The sequence below is a fragment of the Silene latifolia genome, chromosome 10 (genome assembly GCF_048544455.1).
Source record: "Silene latifolia isolate original U9 population chromosome 10, ASM4854445v1, whole genome shotgun sequence".
Lineage (NCBI taxonomy): Eukaryota > Viridiplantae > Streptophyta > Magnoliopsida > Caryophyllales > Caryophyllaceae > Silene > Silene latifolia.
The window spans coordinates 163086546-163104597 of record NC_133535.1 but is presented as its reverse complement, the minus strand read 5'-3'; the positions used below and the strand labels follow the sequence as shown (position 1 = coordinate 163104597).

General features: G+C 34.5%; 3 protein-coding genes across 7 annotated transcripts in view; all 3 read right to left on the bottom strand.

Moving 5' to 3' along the window:
* The window catches only part of LOC141606832 (cryptochrome-1), a 134570-nt gene that overhangs the window by 40087 nt on the left and 76431 nt on the right, over positions 1-18052 (bottom strand). The gene's annotated exons all lie outside the window — the stretch shown is intronic.
* Positions 2037-6152, bottom strand: LOC141608852 (WAT1-related protein At4g08300-like). Its single transcript, XM_074428198.1, has 6 exons — positions 5968-6152; positions 3781-3843; positions 3563-3679; positions 3098-3329; positions 2849-3007; positions 2037-2297 (listed from the first exon to the last, which is right to left on the bottom strand). The coding sequence occupies exons 1-6, from the start codon at positions 6150-6152 to the stop codon at positions 2037-2039; spliced, it is 1017 nt and encodes a 338-aa protein (XP_074284299.1).
* On the bottom strand, positions 11584-17164 carry LOC141606820 (WAT1-related protein At2g39510-like). 5 transcript variants are annotated; one of them, XM_074426154.1, is made up of 9 exons: positions 16735-17164; positions 16549-16622; positions 16409-16468; positions 14301-14351; positions 13828-13890; positions 13629-13742; positions 13102-13333; positions 12691-13001; positions 11584-12549 (listed from the first exon to the last, which is right to left on the bottom strand). In XM_074426154.1, exons 5-9 carry the CDS (start codon positions 13860-13862, stop codon positions 11871-11873), a joined length of 1371 nt encoding a protein of 456 aa, XP_074282255.1. In that variant the 5' UTR covers positions 13863-13890; positions 14301-14351; positions 16409-16468; positions 16549-16622; positions 16735-17164; the 3' UTR covers positions 11584-11870. The 5 variants fall into 5 exon arrangements, with proteins under 5 accessions (XP_074282255.1, XP_074282252.1, XP_074282250.1 ...); XM_074426151.1 differs by having other exon boundaries at positions 14301-14347; XM_074426149.1 differs by having other exon boundaries at positions 14301-14436; positions 16409-16622.

Here is an 18052-nt window from a genome sequence, read left to right as displayed (position 1 = left end):
TTGACAGAGAATTAGATAGAGAAAGGGAAAAGAGAGTGGCGGAAGAGAGTGGCGGAAGAGAGAGAGGGTGAGATTAGGGTTTAGGTGATTAGGGCCTTAAATATGGCGGGTACAATTAGGGTTAGGGATAAATGGGCTGGATTAGTTAATGGGTTAGTATTAGTGTTAATTGGGTGGGTTAATAAGGTGGGTTAGTAAATAAAGTGTAGGTATAAATTGTAAAAATAAGAAAGAAGTAAGGGTAGAATGGTAATTGTATAGATGAAAAAGTTACTAAAAAAGGAAAGGGGAACATTACCTGAATAATCCGTTTCAGGAAAGAGGGAACATTATAACGACTGGGAGGGAGTAGTAAATTAGTAATGACGGGATCAATAAATGGGTATCATGATCAGGTTGACAAACATTATCTTAATACTTTGTCTTTTTTTTTTTTATTATATCTCATTATTACTTTTCGAGACACTTTTTCCTCTTTTCAATATCTTTTAAAATATAAGAAAAAAATATAATGAAATGTAAATTTATATGAAACCTCTTTTGATAAAGACTTTAATAGTGCAATTTTAATAATTTTTGGAAAACTGTTTTCTGTATATATTAAACACAAAGTGTCATCTTAAAAAGGAAAAACGGAGAGAGTAACAATTAAAAATATGTATCGCAAATGGTAAATGTATGAATTAGTGATTTTAACGTATTCTACTTTAATAAAAAAATAAAATAAAAAACGCAAACATAGAGATTCTCAAAATTTTAAAATAGTTAGATTTCTAAAAAAATAAAAACAACCCCGTGAATTTTCACGGGTCTTACACTAATTGTTATTTAATGACAAAAACCTTTTTTTCTTGGATTAAATAAGCAAATTATGTCGCGGGTGAGAATCAAAACCCCAACTTCATAGTTTGAATAAGAAAAATCTTATCACTTGAGTTACTTTTGTTCTCGTAATGACAACAACATTAACTCAACGCATCGAGAGATCGATATAAGCAGTCTTTTACTTTGTTTTTTTTTTGAGTAAAAGATCAATTTCATTAATAATAATAATATGTCATACAAGAATTGCAACAAAAATTAAAATTAATTGAATACAAATTTGTAAAACACAAGCAAGACAAACTCTTCCTAAAACTAAGATCGTTATTAGATAAAAGCGCTTTTGCACACCACCCTCTAAAATACCGATGTTTCTTCATACAGCCAACTGCGAGGGGATCCATAGATTTGATAATAAAGTTTTGAAAGAGACGAATCTTGTCCGATCTCACAAATCGTAAGCAATAATCCAATATTCATTGCAGATTTGCAGCACCATATGACTACAGATAAGACCATTGACCTTCCACATAATTCTTGAACCTCTCAAATAGAGGGATGAATCTCACTCAAAATGAGGACCGAACTCACACAAAGACTTTGGGCTTGGCTAATACGGGGCACCTCACAAGATTAGGCAAATTTGCGCTGGTAGATTGGGCCACTTTGATTGTGTAGCCTGAAAATCAGTTGATATGGCCAACAAAGAGACATTTTCTTCAACTAGGAGTAGGACATGAAACCCGAGTCATCATTCCGTGTTTTAACCAAGTCAACTTCAATCGGATTTATCTAGGGTGACCAAAACTGGATATCCGATCCGGTTTTCAAAACCGTATTGATTATCTGATTTTTAAATTCTCCTTTTTTAGTATGCTTATCTGATACGGTTTTTCCATATATCTGAACCATATATCCGGTTTTTTCATATATCCGGTATCCGGTTTTCAGTCTCATTTATATAATTTAATATTTTTTTCTATTTTACGTGTGATTGTTAGTTTTTTGATAACTTAAAAGTGTTTTAAAAAATTACAAGAGTAAATAACTTATAAAGTTTAATACTAATAAAGTTTAATTACCAAATATTGTGTGATTTATATATATATTTTAATATTTTATCGAAGAAAAAAGAAAACCGTATCGGATACCGTAAATCGGGTTTATATGACTAATCTAACTTGGAAAGTCAGATCAAGGGTCTTGTGTTGCGCCTAAGGAACAGTCATCGGCAGCTGCGCGGTGTTGGCTTTTGGCTTCTGTTCTTGCTTACCCCAAAGGAAGAGGTACGTGCCAACAATAACAACCACTGCCCCTATTACGCTGCCAATGTAAAGCTTTTCAGAGAGGATGAAAAACGATGTAACTGCAACTAGAATTGTTGATAGTGGACTGAACACAGTCACGAATACCGGTCCCTTTTCTTTGTTGCACCAGAGTTGTATATATATTATTAGACCCGACCCGAAAACACCCTGCATTTTTCATTTTATTGTTATGAGTGAAATTTCTGAGTGACATTCATAATTATCAGGGTTAATTGATAAACAATATTAATTTAAGGACCATTTTTCATAATCAGTATCAACATAATCAATAATTAGTAATCAGTATCAAAATATGAACTTTTTTCTATGATAGGTTTCAAATCGCCTAAAAATCCAATCTTAACCTACTCAAAAATGTCCAAATAGCCATCATTCAAGTACAAATGTTCACTCACTCACGTTCAAAATCCCTCTCTTAGAACTAGAGTAAGAAGGTGAATTGGTACCTATAATAAACACGAGATGGGTTTGGCCTTACCCGCGGTGGAGGAGAGAAGTCTAACTCACAAGCCCAAGAATGCTCTTATCTCCCAAAACCAATTGGCTATGGGAGAAACACCCCTAGGCCTTATAAAATTATCGTATTCTGAACTTGTAGCCAAAAGTTATTGACGGTCAAAGTTTTTTTTGCATTAAAAGAGGGGTACATCATAGAATATGAAAAAGTTGAGGAGTACATTCAGTTTATAGTTACTTACCCCGTAGATTGCAGTCCAGAGATCGATGTTGAATCCGAGTCTCCACAAACCTGGGTCACGCACTATAGTAGCCGTGAACACGGTTGTCTGGACTGCCCCTACTGCACTTATCCAGGTTGTAAGTGACAGTTGCGCCGGATACCTTATCAGAGTGTATGTCTACATTATTGTATCCAATCAATTTCCAGGTTAATTAGATTAGATATTCTTTATGATGAGATTTATTTCAATGTTGTTATGCTAATTAACCTGAAGGATATAGAAAAGGGACAACGCCACGCAGCCGGCAATGGTGATGGGAGAACCTTTGAGCCAGTTCTGTTGTATGACTGTTTTCTGCTGGATGGGCACCAGAGGCTGGCTAACGTTCGGAATGATTGATCCCTTGTAGAACGCCATCAACATGATACCAGCTAGGGAAATTAGTGTTCCGAAAACCTTCGCAAGCCCTCTAGGCTGTCTCAACGCAACAGTCTCCAACCTGTATGTATGCATGCATTGTAGTAATTCTAATAGTTCAAGTTAATTAGCTTTACTATTGCTAAGGGTGTGGGAGCCCAGATTGTCTCTCGGCTCCCCACCAATTTCATGTAAACCTTTATTCTTATTTTAATGAAAGCTGCGCGCATCCCTTTATAATAAAAAAAAAAAAAAAAAAAAAAAAATAATAATAATAATAATAATAATAATAATAAGGTACGCGAGCGAACGTACCTTAGTAGTAGTGCGAAGACAAAGGTTAGAGATGCAACAGAATTCAACATAGCCGTGACAAAGGTCGGAGAGGTGTACGTCAAGCTGGCGAAGAATAAGTTCAACGCCAATCCAACCCTTTTCATTTAATTACACAATTCCATAAAAACACGAATTAGGCAACGAGAGTGAATCAAGTAGTGTCAAAATTATTAGAGGGTATTTGAACCAAACCGTACCCAAGAAGAGCAAGTAGGAAGATTTCACCAAACATTTTTGCGGTCAACTTTGGTCTCACATCCCTACATCACAATGTATATAATTAATTTTACAATTTACACAAAATCGATCCATGTCATCAAAGCACAATTATACATAAAAGGAGTCGCTGACCCACTTAGCGATTCCCTTATTCTCATATTAAAAAGACTTGAGCTGATAATTACCTATACTAGACTCGGCCCAAACGAGTTTAATTGATGAAAAATAAAATTTAGAGGTTCATTTAGTGATAATGACAACAATTAGGGGTAACATGTATGTTTTAAAAGAAAACCTTTCATTTAAGATCAGAAAACCTTCAAGACTTCTAGGCATTTAAAAATTGGTAACAAAAAGTAGCTCAAACATCATAAATTAAATACAAAAAAAATGTATAGTTGCGTGATCCTTACTCCTTATAAATTACATGAGAAGTTCGATTTACATGTTATGTCTTTTTTTTAACGGTAAGAAAAACTAGATTGATTCTTTAATGTAGGGCCAACTTATCTCATCCTTTTGAATGATTGAGATAGGTTAAAGCCACCGACTTTCAAATCACCTTAAAAGAGTTGAACATGAATGTCCAATAGAAACCAGAAAACCAACAACCTTGTTGGCTTCACGCAAGCAATGTTTAATTGTCACTTCATTGAAAAAATAAATGTCTAATTTCACATCCTTGATAATACGAGAAATCTCCCAAAGAATTTGACAAGTATTACGAATTGAGTTAATAACACAAAATTACCACCTTACATAATTAGCTTTGAAATTCCCAAACATTTAGCAGGTAAAAGGCTTTCTTTTAAAGCGAAGCTTTCGCAATAAGAATACTAGTAGATCTCCTAACAAAACGACTTTCCCATATGATCTGTATTCAATATCCTAAAGTAGCTTTATTCCCATCTATTTTTGATCCGTGACAAAATTAAACTTTAAAAAAACCGTTTTTAGGTTTTTCCCACCAGATTTCTTCCTTGCTAGTAGTGTTTCTAAGTGACTCGTCTTTCTCGGGACTGTTAAGATCTTTATATCTAGTCTCTTTCCAAATCTTAATGCTATTGTGAAAATTCACATGTTGTAAACATAACCAATCAAAGGACAATTGTAAAAGAAATGATTTTTGTTTTCAATAGAATGGTTACACAACACACAATGAGGTGGAACATTAATATGACTTTTAAGAAGCCTACCTTCCGTTGGGAAGCCGTCAACACAGGCTTTCCAAAGAAAAGAAATTTAACTTTGAAGGAATATTCAATTTCCAAATCCAGTGAAATTCACATTTGTCAAGACTTTGGTCGAACTGTGACAAACTGACAATTGTCTTTAATTAAGATGATCTTAAAAAAGAAATAATATACATACATTTTAATATTACCAAATACTTATTCTTCTTTCATTTGTTTAAATTTTATTCATTATAAGCAGTGAGGATACTCTGTCCCATTTTTGTGTCCTATTTTGTGTCTCACTCCATACACATTTTGAAATGGAACAAACAATATAATACAACAGTATTTGAAATGAAACAAATAAAATTGAAAGGATATTTAGTCGACTTTCTGCATTGAAAATCGAACTAATGGTGTCTAAGGCTAAAGACCTATTTAGCTTAAAGACGTAATTTGAAATACATTCACAAATCAAAGGATTGGTGATCAAAATTTGATCGGGTTTCTGAGTTTTTCTTTATATACAATGGCCTCTTATAAGACTCAAGTAAATTGATTCTAGGTCAAACAAATCTTGCCTAGCCAACTCTATTCTAAAGATATTATTTCCTAAATTACATTCCTTAAACTAGGGAAGGAAATAACAGCAATAATAATCTTCAAGATATCGCTTCTTATTCACCATTAACGTGCACTAACCAGCCTTGTGTATTTCCATCTCGACTTTACAGGCTGCTAAGGAACACACTTCAAATGAATGAATAGATAACAATTGTTCGGGTTTATGTCTTTGAACGATAAAAAAGTGTAAAATGACAAATTGACAACATAACTTACAAACAGCCCCGTGATTCCCTTACAAATTAATTGGAAACACATAATAAAAGTATTAAGACTAGTAACGAGTTGTATATACAAATTAAATTCAAAACTGACTTGATTTTAGATCCCATCAACATATAATAATAAAAAAAAGCGTTCGCGTACCTTTCAAGAACGTAGGCAAAAGGGAACATGACTAAAGTGCAAATGATTTGCCTGTAGGTGATGTAAACATGGGGATTCATCCCATGTTTGAAAGCTGCTCCGGTGATTAAGAACAATATGGTATACCCAACTTGTACTAAACCCATCAGTATATGTGGCTTAAATCTTTCTAAAACTCCCCCCATTTTTATTTTGTGCTTCGTTCTACCAACAACAATAGCCTTATAAATTTATAATAATCCCACTAATGAAAGACATATATACACATTATACATAGGTATTTTGCGACAATCAATACGTACTACGTACAAGATTGCTTCATTCCATATTAGGCTAAATCAATGCACTTAACCTGCTTATAATTATGCTTAATACTTACTAGCTGGCAGGATACAACAATACAATTAAAATTTGGATTTGAAACCCGAGTCATCATTTCGTGTTTTAACTAGACCTGTCAAATTATGACCCGACCCATTTTTCCAGGGTCAAAACCTGTTGATTCCGACCCGACGACCCACTTGACCCGAACCCGAAATGACCCGTTATTTTAGGGTCAAGACCCGACCCGTGCGGGTCGACCCATTGGATCAAAGGCAAATCAATCCCTCCAAAAGGCATCTAACTAAATAAGGTAACAAGTAAAAAAAAATTTCATTACATTATTATATTTTCAATTAATATATTCTTATAATTAAAATTCATATTTGTGACTTTTTCATTAAAATGCATAATTTATTATGCAATCATTTCCATTTTCACATATATTATTTTTCATCAGTTACACTCTAAAATTACGCAAACCTGTTTCTTATGCTGTCTTTAACATAATTATTGTCATCACTTACACCCTAAAATTACGTAAATTTGTTTCTTATATTATCCTTCATCAGTTACACTCTAAATATCCTGTATATTTTAAAGGACGTAATAATTTTTATGTTTTTTTTAATTAAAAAAAAAAAAAAATATTAGTCTAATTATTCGTAATTCGTCTTTATAACTGTGCGGTATACTGTTTTTACCTGTTTTTGTTATAAAGTTTATACGCGCTTAAATTAGATTTTACATTTTTACATCATTTAATTGTAATTTAATGTCATAAATTAGTTTCATGCAATGATATATCATTATAGAGCTAATTTTTATAGTAAAGTAAAAATGGTTTAAGACAAAAATAACTTAACTTAAAGTGTCTTTTGATGGTTATAAACTTTCATTTTCTACCTCTTACTAAGATTATATTAGTACATTATAACATTAAAGGTACAGTTAATTTATGGAATTAATTTAATGAGAATGTCTTTTTATAAAACAAAACAAAAAAATACCGTGCTGTAGCACGGGGATCTATACTAGTAATTTTATTAAAATATTAATATTTATATAGTAATCCGTATATTTGAAAAAAATAGTTAAAAATTATTATTTTTATTACTTAAAATTAAAAATACAATTAAAAAGTCAATTTTATATAACTTTTATAATTTTAAGTAATAAAATAATTATTAAAAAATAATTATTTGAATAATTATGTCAATATAGTTTATGTAAACATTTAATATGATTAAAATACTAAGTTTAAATATTTTTGAAATTTCATAAAAATATTTTTTTGATTAAAAAAATCGATAAAATAAGGCATTAGAGATAATTTATTGACCCGTATTCCAACCCGAACCCGATCCATGACCCGCCCGACCCGAGACCCGACCCGCCCGACCCGTTTAACAGGTCTAGTTTTAACCAACTAAGTCAACTTCAAGTCTTCAATCAGATATATCAATACACGTTTCTCCGTCACACACCTCGAGAAATCCTGTACGGGTATTCCGAAGAAAAAAGCAGTAATCATATCGTTTTCAATAAACCAAGCTTAATAGCGAAACCGGGGCGGGGCCATTTGATTCGATATAGTGGGCTCAGCCCGTACCCTAAACTGTACTCTATGTGTTCTATTGTCCTGTGAATAAAGCAACATATTTATGTTCAATCAATAGGTCTTGTTATAGACGGGTGGGGTGAACAGACGGGTAAAGACCTCTAATAAAATGGGTATGGGGGACAAGCTGGGGCAACCCCATGTGCTTCCCACTTTATGGCAAATGGGTATTTTGTGAGGGAAAATGGTATCCGTTTATACGTATAGACAGATAGTGTCCGTCTATAATGAGAATTTGATGTTCAATTGTTTTTCCCATTCAAGGGTGAAATAGCATCCTATAGGTGCATAAAAATAGTCCAGTGACGGGAAATGTTATCGGATTAAACAACGGTTTCAGGTCAAAATCGGTCGAGATCGATGGACTATTATAACTATTCCTGATTGATATACAGTTATACACGGAACCATAACCTTTAAAACTCGTACAAATCAATTGCAATGCGGGACTGTCACACTAGTTGAGAAATGCAAGTGTGAATTTTCTTATACCAGAATTTTGTTTATAGTAGTATTGTTGCATTCTCGTTTCGTCATAACAAAACTCAAGAACTGGGTTTGTAGCTGGAATTTGAGTCCATCTTTTCAACTTAATGCTCGTTCTACAAGATTCTTTACGACCCAAAAACGAAATTATGTGATAGATGATAGAATCCGGTAAATTTGAGAGGCTGTCAACATTACTTAACTGCCCAGAATTTGATTCATTACAATGGCGTTTCATTTTCACTGGGGAATTTCGTCGAACAGGTGGTGTGCGCTCTGAAAAACAAACCCTAATAATTACAGCTTCTTTGATTTATTTTGTGTAAGAAGAAAGCCGAAGTTGAAAGAAGAGGAATCTAAAGAAAAACATTGTTTAACAATTTAAGATAAAAAACTATTTCCATACTCTTATCCATTTCTATGGTCGAGTCTTGAGTCTTGACTCTTGACTACTTACAAGGTTAGAATAAATGGTTAGGGTCATTTCGAGTCAAATGAATAAATGATGTATCAAGTCGGACCATTATCGAGTCAAGTTACTTTGTCATATTATCTCAATTATTTATCATTAACTTTAGTTAATCGCCTTTATTTGATTTAATTATTTCATTATTAAGTCAATGTGTCAAACTAAATACTAAATCATTTTCATTTTATCAATAGTATTATTAAGCTTAATAATCGTCGAATCAATATCAGGTCGGGTTCGGGTCACTAATCTTAACGTCGTGTTACAGGTTATCGGTCGTCATCAGGTCAGGGTCCAATTATTCATCTTGCTTTGTTGGTCTTGCGCGGGCCGACTTCAGTTTGCAAACTTCTCGGGTTATATCGGGTCGGGTTTGCTCTAATACAGGTCGAGTTAACTTGGCAGCTCTGTGTCCAATATCGTGTTAACATCGACATTAACACGACACTCAGAAATTGTGTTAACAAAGTTTTAAAAAAATAACATAGTTCCATTTTTCCCCAACTAGGCAAGGCATTGCAAAATATCATACTTCAACTAGCCATCTTGTGATAAAGACAAACTTTATTGTCAACAAACAGGCTCAATGGCTCATTCATGTTAGGATAATTATGTACTTCTGCAAGTAAATTAAAGGTCGGGTCAGATTAATTCAGGTTTAGGTTTGTTTTGGTTGTAGATAAACTCAGGTTCATTCAGGTTTAGGCCGGGTTGGGTCAGGTTAACTCGTCGAGTCATTCACCAAGTTGGCTAATGCAGATAAACTCAGGCCTCGTGTCAAATTAGTCATCTCGGTATGACAGTTTGACTCTAACTGAGGTCTAGAGGCAGGTAAGTCAGTGCCATAAAAAGCTAGAGATTAGACAGAAAGAAAAGTTGCTATTCTAAAACCCAAAAGGAATGCAGGAAAATGAACAAGTTCAGCTATTGTATTGAAATTGAGAGAACATTAGAACGGGAAAACATTGACATACCTCGATCATCAAATTCGAGCATTTTAAATGAACTCGAAAAGAAATAATATCAGGATGTACAAGTCACCACCAGAATAAACCATTCAAAAAAGCTGGAAAAAAAAAAACGATCCGTTTTACGTCCATTAATTTAGCTTATTTCACTTAGTAATGCGTCATTTTGATCTTAGAAAAATCGATTTATTTTACACTGATTAGTTTCAAGTTTTTTCGATTTCTGAATCAAATCAAAGGTTCTTCAATTGTTTCTTATTTGATTTGATATTAGTTGTTACTTTCGATTTGTCAATTAAATTGCTTATCAATAGTTTAGTTAAAATGTTTGGAGGTGAAAAGGGCTAGTTTAGAAAGTTAATTAAATATATTGACGAATCGAAGCAATGTGTTGATGACCTTTAAAAGCTCAATGACTAGGCCCGGCCCGCCCAACACAACTTAAGCACAAGAATACTCTCCATTCTCCAGTCCTCCGAACACTCACTTTCCTTGACTCTCTAAATTGACAAAAAATTACTTTGAAAATTTCAGATCAACTTCAAATCCGCCATGACCAACAAAGCGACCAAGAATAATGTAATACTCCCTCCTATTCGGAATAACTGTCACATTTACCATTTTTATCTATTCACATAACTGTCCCATTTACCATGTTTAATGACTTTCCTACCCTTGGCTCTTTTCTTTATTTACGACCCCAACCACCCCTAACCCATCTAAATTAACACCCTCTCTCCTATATTCTTACCCTTATACAATACTTTTCATTATTTAACTTTATTCCTTAATTTTCGTGCCATTGTCCAAATGGGACAGTTTTTCCAAATAGGAGGGAGTATAATTTAGCAATTAGATTTATAGAGCATTAAAACAGATTTGAGAATGATTCAAACTATGTAAACTGCTTGGTAGAATACTTTATACTCCGTAGCAGAAAGGGCTGTCAGCAAGTCAAAATAGAGACAACATTCAAATGTAACTTAAGGCAGTGGTAGATTTGATATTCCGGCTCAATGTTGGCATAGCTAGCTGGTGTATATACCAAGACTCTAAGCAGGCATTAGTTTGAGTTATTTGTCAAAAAAACATTATTGACAGAGTAAAATTCGTATGTGAAAAATCACAATTATACTTCCTTCCTGGGTAAGGTCTAAAGAAAAAATGACAAGGGTAAAATTGTCAAAAAAACATTATTGAAAGAGTAAAATTCGTATGTGAAAAAACACAATTATACTTACTCCCTCAACATCATTTTGGTGCTACACATGGATGTCAATCACCGGCTCATGGCTACTCCGGCTCATCGTTACTCTTTAATACAAACCCATTGTTGCCCATTACAATTCCTCTTATGAAGTCAAGATTAGTTTTATTCGCTTTCATTCCGGCAATTTTTTTCCCTTCCAATTCTCCAATTCCACACAATTTACTTATTTAAAATCTAGATTACATTGCCCCTAAAACTTATCCCAAGACTAGAAGGGTTGAATATTCGCATAAAATGTTTCGGTGACCATATCAAGGCTCAATTTGACAACAGCCTTCAATTTTCCGGCATCCAGGTTGACGAAAACTTATCTTAAGAATCACGGTTGAATATTCGGAAACAAGTTTTTGTGGCCATAAGAAGGCTCAATTTGAGCACGGGTTTCAATTTCGAGCTCGTCAACCGGGATATTGGGAATTGAAACCCTACCCAAGATCCGGAACTCGTTAAATTGATGGCATTGGAAAATCAAAATCAGTAACTCGAAAGATTGTCGGAAACTGAAATTATATGCCTAAAATGTTGGGAACAAACAAGTGATAAAAGTGACGAAGCAAAATGACCAACAACTGAACAAGAGCTACTGCTTATTTTTGCACATATACACTACAAACAACGATTCGCACACATTTTTTGAGAGGAGGTTGCAACACCCAGCCTTCACTAGAATTCATCCTCTCCAACCTTGACAGGGAAACCAGACTCCCCACCACGTACAGCATGTCCAGAAATTTTATCAGTAAAACCGGCAGCTTCTCTTAGCGTTGACTAACCAAGAACAGCATCAGAAGAAACGGCAATCTCAGCACAAGATAGTTTGGTAGCAGAACAGACTTCAGAAGTAATAGGAATATTCACTGAGGTATCAAAGTTGGAAGAGAAGTTCTGAACATTCACGGCTACATTAAGATTATCACCCACTTCAACATGCAAGTTCAAGTCCAGAATAATGTTAGTTTCCTCAACCATCCCATTCGTTGAACCATTCTCAGAAACCCTATCACCATCTAACCTGGCCAGATTAAAGTCACTTTCAATCCTATTAAGGATTGCCTCTTGTATATGGGTATCACGATCAGACCTAACAGGCAAGCCCTCATGATTGGTATACATGGAGTAAGGGTCTCCCTCCACAATGAAGCCTCCCAACCCAGGGTGAGCCTGCCCCTCTCCAGGAATACCAATATTTAAATCAATAGCAGGGGGAGTCACCTCCGTAGGGACAGGAGGGTTAGCAGCAACCAATTCATTTGGAACATCCACCATCACATCAGAAGGATTAGCACCATTAGCTACAGCTTCAGTGGAGAATACAACCCCAGGAACCTCAATATTCGTGGAAACAGGAATAGGCTCTTCATCATTGTTGCCGTCACTTCTAGGCTTTTCCTCTATACCCCAAAGGAAGAGGTACATTCCTAAAATGACCACCACTGCCCCTATTATCCTGTGTAAGACATGTAAATGCAATTAGGAGTAGTTCGGACGGAATAAAACTAATCCAAAGATTAAATTTCATTAGATAGATTATTATCCCTTAGTTTTGATCAGAACAATTCGTATCAGATATGTTTTCAGCGAGGTATACCTGCCAACGTATAGTTTTTCACCAAGGATGAAGAACGATATGATAGCTACGAGGATTGTTGAAAGCGGGTTGAACATTGTGACGAACACGGGCCCTTTGGCTTTGTTGCAAAACAGTTGGGCATAGATGATTAAACCTGAACCAACAACACCCCCATATACTTCCGTCCATAATTTGATGCCCCAACCCATTTTCCACGCTCCCGCTTCACGAACGGCGAGGGCCGCAAAAAAGGCTGTCTGAGCTGCACCAACCACACTTATCCAGGCGGTTAGTGACAGCCGGGCAGCATACCATTGCTGACTGAAGCTCTGCAAAATATCAATTCCCGTTGGTAAGTGACGGTAGATTTTCAATTTTCAATCAAAAGCAAACTGTAAACAAATGAGCCAGAAAGACTCTGAAGTTGACCTGCAGGATGTAAAAAAGGGTCAGAACCAGACAGCTAAGAATTGTTAAAAGAAAACCCTTCAGGCCATTTTGTGTTACAGCTGAACTCCGCTGAATGTGGAGCAGCGGATGGCAAATATTTGGTACAGTCAATCCCTTGTAAAACGCCATAATCATGACGCCAACAAGAGAAACGACTGTCCCTGTAACCTTTGCTAGCCCTCTGGGATTAAACAGGGCAACCGTCTCCAACCTGAGAATTGAAAAGAACTGTTATTATGGGGTAGAAGTTCATAGGAACAATGATGAAGAGCCTAATCCTGTTAGAGCAAGAATTGGTAAGAACAGTACCCGAGTCTCAGCAACATAGGTTAAAAGTTCATTGCACAAATACCAAAAGTAATTTATCAAAAACACTTTGACAACCTTGATTGTTTTAGAAATTGAAACAAAAATTAATGTGGAAAAACATAATACCAAATCCATAATGATCACTACTAAATTAAACCAATTACCTTGCTCTTCTAAATTTAATTTAGAGAACATACCTAAGACATACAGCACATATGAACGTCATAGCCGAAACCGAATTTAGCATGGCCGTTACGAATGTAGCAGACGCATACTTCAGGCTTTCCGCAAAAAGATTCAGGGCCAATACCCTGTCCATTTTCACAACGGGTTAGGTTATAAGTTTAATGCTGTTTTACGGATTAATATACACGCAACGAAAGTTAGGAACCTTACCATAGAAGAGAAAGTCCGAATATTTCAGCAAACATCCTGGCAGTGAGTTTCGGTCTCACATCCCTACATGGGAAAGTATTATCATTTTATCAAAACAATTTAATTTAAGAGCACAAGAAGGACCCACTGTAACACCCCCGATTTTCGTCTCGATTAAAACTACTTCAAAAATCGTCACTGCGGGTTATGAGCCAAACTATAACCTTCTAATCTTGAAGCAAAGCTGCTTTGTCATATTACAAAGCTTGTCATCTACTTGACATAGCATGCCTAACTTCACATGAATAACCTACATGTGCTCCCGTATAATTATTGTTCACTATCAAACACGAATTCCACACACACAAGTTTTTTTTTTTAACCTATACCATCCTTACGGATGAGAACGGTAGACGAAAATCAAAGATACTCCATCGTAAACAGTACTATAATAATGTCGCATGAAGTTTAGTTATACGGAGGAAACAACGTACCTTTCAAGAATAAAGGCAAGCGGAACCGTGAACAAGGCCGCAACTAGCTGCCTGTACGTGATGTAAACGTGAGTATTCATGCCGCCGCTTACCGCAGCGCCGGTCAGAATGAACAATAACGATGTACCTATTTGAACTAAAATCATAATCGAATGAGGTTTGAACCTTTGGAATGCCATTTTTTGGTTTATTTCTAACACAATGAATGCTATTAGAATTTATAGCAGAAGGGGGTATGTATCTGGCTTCATGTGTAATGAACAAAAACTAATAATGGCAATACATTGGATTGAATGGCTTTCTTGTTGTCAAAAAAACAAATCTCTATAAAGCTTAACTTGCCAAATTATCTCATTTTGTGGACTCAAGGTGAGAAATTGTCCTAAAAGTGTATATTGTTCCCTGAAATACAGTTCACTATAGTAAGTGATTTTGTTGTTTTTCTCCCTCTTTAATGTTTGCATTTTTCTTTTGGTCACTACATCTATTTTCTATTCTATTTTTAGCTTATTTTGTCGTTTTCCGATAGTTTAGCCAAATGTTTAGGAACGCGTGCAACAAAAAAAAAAAAAAAAAATTAACAGGATATATCAAGTTATAGTGGTAGATTGAAAGGGTCGTAAAACAATTGGAGAATTTTAAAATAATTGTCATGATATAAGAGTAGCCAATGTACTCAAAATAAATATAAAAAAAAGCCCAAGTAAGAATCGGCAAAAATTTATTGATACAATAGAAATTATTATTTTCTAACATAGCATAACCCGAGATGTTTGTAAAATGGATTTTTAGTAACTACTCTTTTGTACTTGTATTTCAGTAGATCCATTTTACAACACTTTTGTCTAAGGCGGTATCATCATCACTCAATTGTACTTATTTTTAGTAACTACAAGCTCTCATCATCACTCAAATAAGGGGTTTTGCTTTTTACCACCTATTGAGTCCATAAGTTTACAATTTACCACCTATTAAGTCTATTTTTACCTATAACCACCTAATTTTGAAGAAACCTTCACAATCCACACCTATTTTGCATTATATTGACGGTTTTTGTTATTTATCGTTTAGGTTACGTAGTATCGACTCTCGGTTATTTGCAATGATCATACTACCCCTAATTATCATACACACAAGTAAATTATATACTTCGTAGAACCCAAACTCCATCTCGTCACTTTGCTCATTGCAATTATGTATCTAGATTCTTCATTTCAGGGCAGTATCATCAGGTATTTGTTCTCAATTTTCAAATCCCCCTCCTCCCTCCTTTTCGAATCCCTTTATATTCGTTTTCAATTGTTTACCTTGTTTTATCTTTCTTCTCAATTAATACAATTTTTCTTAGGGTTTATCTTTCTTCTCAATTTTTTTAGGGTTTATCCAACTTAATTTCAATTGAAATCCAGAAAACCCAATTAGAAAAGATGGGAACGCTATAATTTTCAAAGATTCAAGAAAATGCACAAGTAAAGAAAAAAATCATGCTTGCTTTAATTTATCAGATTTCTGGGTTGTACATACAAGCTTGTCTATTAATGGAGATGAATGCTGATTTCCGTCTACTAGAAAGCTCTAATGTGATAAACAACTGCCCGGATTTCTAATGGATATGATGACTGTTGTCGATTAATGCAGATGAACATAAAAGAGAGTCTTTTACGAGTTGAAGTTAATTCAGTTGAAAACAAGTGACTTGAGTTGAATGTGTGAGGATGAACATAATAATGACCGAGTCATTAGGGGTAGTTTTGTCATTGCAAATAACCGAGAGTCGATGATACGAAACCGAGATGATAAATAACAAAAACCGTCAATATAATGTAAAATAGGTGTGGATTGTGAATATTTTCTTCAAAATTAGGTGGTTATTGGTAAAAATGGACTTAATAGGTGGTAAATTGTAAACTTATGAACTCGTGGTAAAAGGCAAAAAACTCTAGAAATCATCATACCATTTCAAGCACCACATGTACAGTACACATGAAAAATACATGCTTAATAAAGAGAAAACACTGCACTGTAGAGTCTAGACTGACTCCAATCTACATACATAGATGCAAACTAACATTAAGAACGGTAGGTAGAGAGCGATGAAAGATACTCACAGTTATTGTGAGAGCGAGCAAGAAGTTGAACTTTTGAATTTTTACTGCCATGTCGCTTGCCTGCGACATAAATACTTTTCCCCAGAGAACAACGAAACATTCTAAAAAACGTCAAACCGAAAATTGAAGGCCGAAATTACCTCATCAATGAATCTAAGTTTGTTTGTTCTCTCTCAATTAATTTATATAATTGCTCATAATAGCCAACAAAAGTCTGCAAAATATCAAAATAACAGCAATAAAAATCAACTAGAAAACCAGAAAAATTAGAATCATGCCTAGAAAATAAATACTTGCATAAAACATGGGAAAGGAAGTTTCTTTACCAGTTCTTCCGTCTCGTCACTTTTTCCGAGAAGCCATCGTGAACGATCACTTATTTCCATCTCTCCCATAGTCTCATCTCAAAACCACCACTACCGTTACCAACAAACTCGTCACCAACAAACTTCATTAATGGTAACCAATAAGTCGAACCCATTCAAATACCACCAAAATAATAAAAAATTAGATATGAATCGACGATTGTGTGAATCGAAATTTTTCGATGAAAATTAGGTAGAAGGAAGAGAGAAGAAGAAGAAGAACAGAGGAAATATGATTACATAAATTGGCTACATACTTTGTATAGAAAGATGGAAATCAGATTTGAGATTGAGATTGAGATTGAGATGGAGATGGAGAATTGGGTTGATTATTAGGTTAGAAGGAAGAGAGAAGGTGAGAAGAATAGGAAATACAGTTAGAATGTGCCGATCCTATCCGCTAAATATTAAAACCAAATTAATTATATGGGATATTCTATATGGTGTCTCTTAATTTTTCGAGTTTTTCGAGTTTTTACATAGTATTCTACTGTATATTTTTTTAACATATATGGTATTCTAATTGTTGTCACTGTCACTAAGTGTACCTTTAAACTTCATTTTCCGCTAATTAAACTCAATTTTAGGCGTTAAATGATTACTTGGACGCATAACCAAGCTTGTCATTTATCGAGTCAATACTGGTTTTTTTTTTTAACTGTGTAATGTACGGGATTTTAAAAAGTTGGCGATTTGCTTATTTTTAGCATATTTTATAGTTTGTCATACAAAATTAATCATTTTTTTCAAAGATAATTTTATCTAATCTAGTTCATTTGTATGTGGTTTCGGGTTTTGTAGCCTAATTGTTTTCCTTATTGAATGTGTTTATCCACTGTATATTTATATGCAAAATAAAATAAAATTGCAAACATAATGTCACACTTAACTCCTTAAGGTCTATGTTTTAATAAATAATAATATTTAATTAACGGTTAGTATATATACAATTTATTTTCATTTGAAAGTCCTATGTTTAAGGGAAATTCACTTCTTGGTGTCAAATTTTATTATTCACCTAAAGATTTAAGATAATTCTAACACTGTTTTTGTGTCAATCCACCGTACTCCACCAACACTTTATAGATACTCGACCACCATTATCTCATTTACTTCCCCCTTTTGACAAATTTGGAAAGATTGAATGAATATAGTTGGGGAAGTGCAACACTTACTTATTTGTATAGAAACTTGTGTATGACTTGTACAAAAGGAGCGATAGAAATTGGTGGTTGTCTTGTTCTAATGCAACTTTGGGATTGGGAACGTATATCTATTG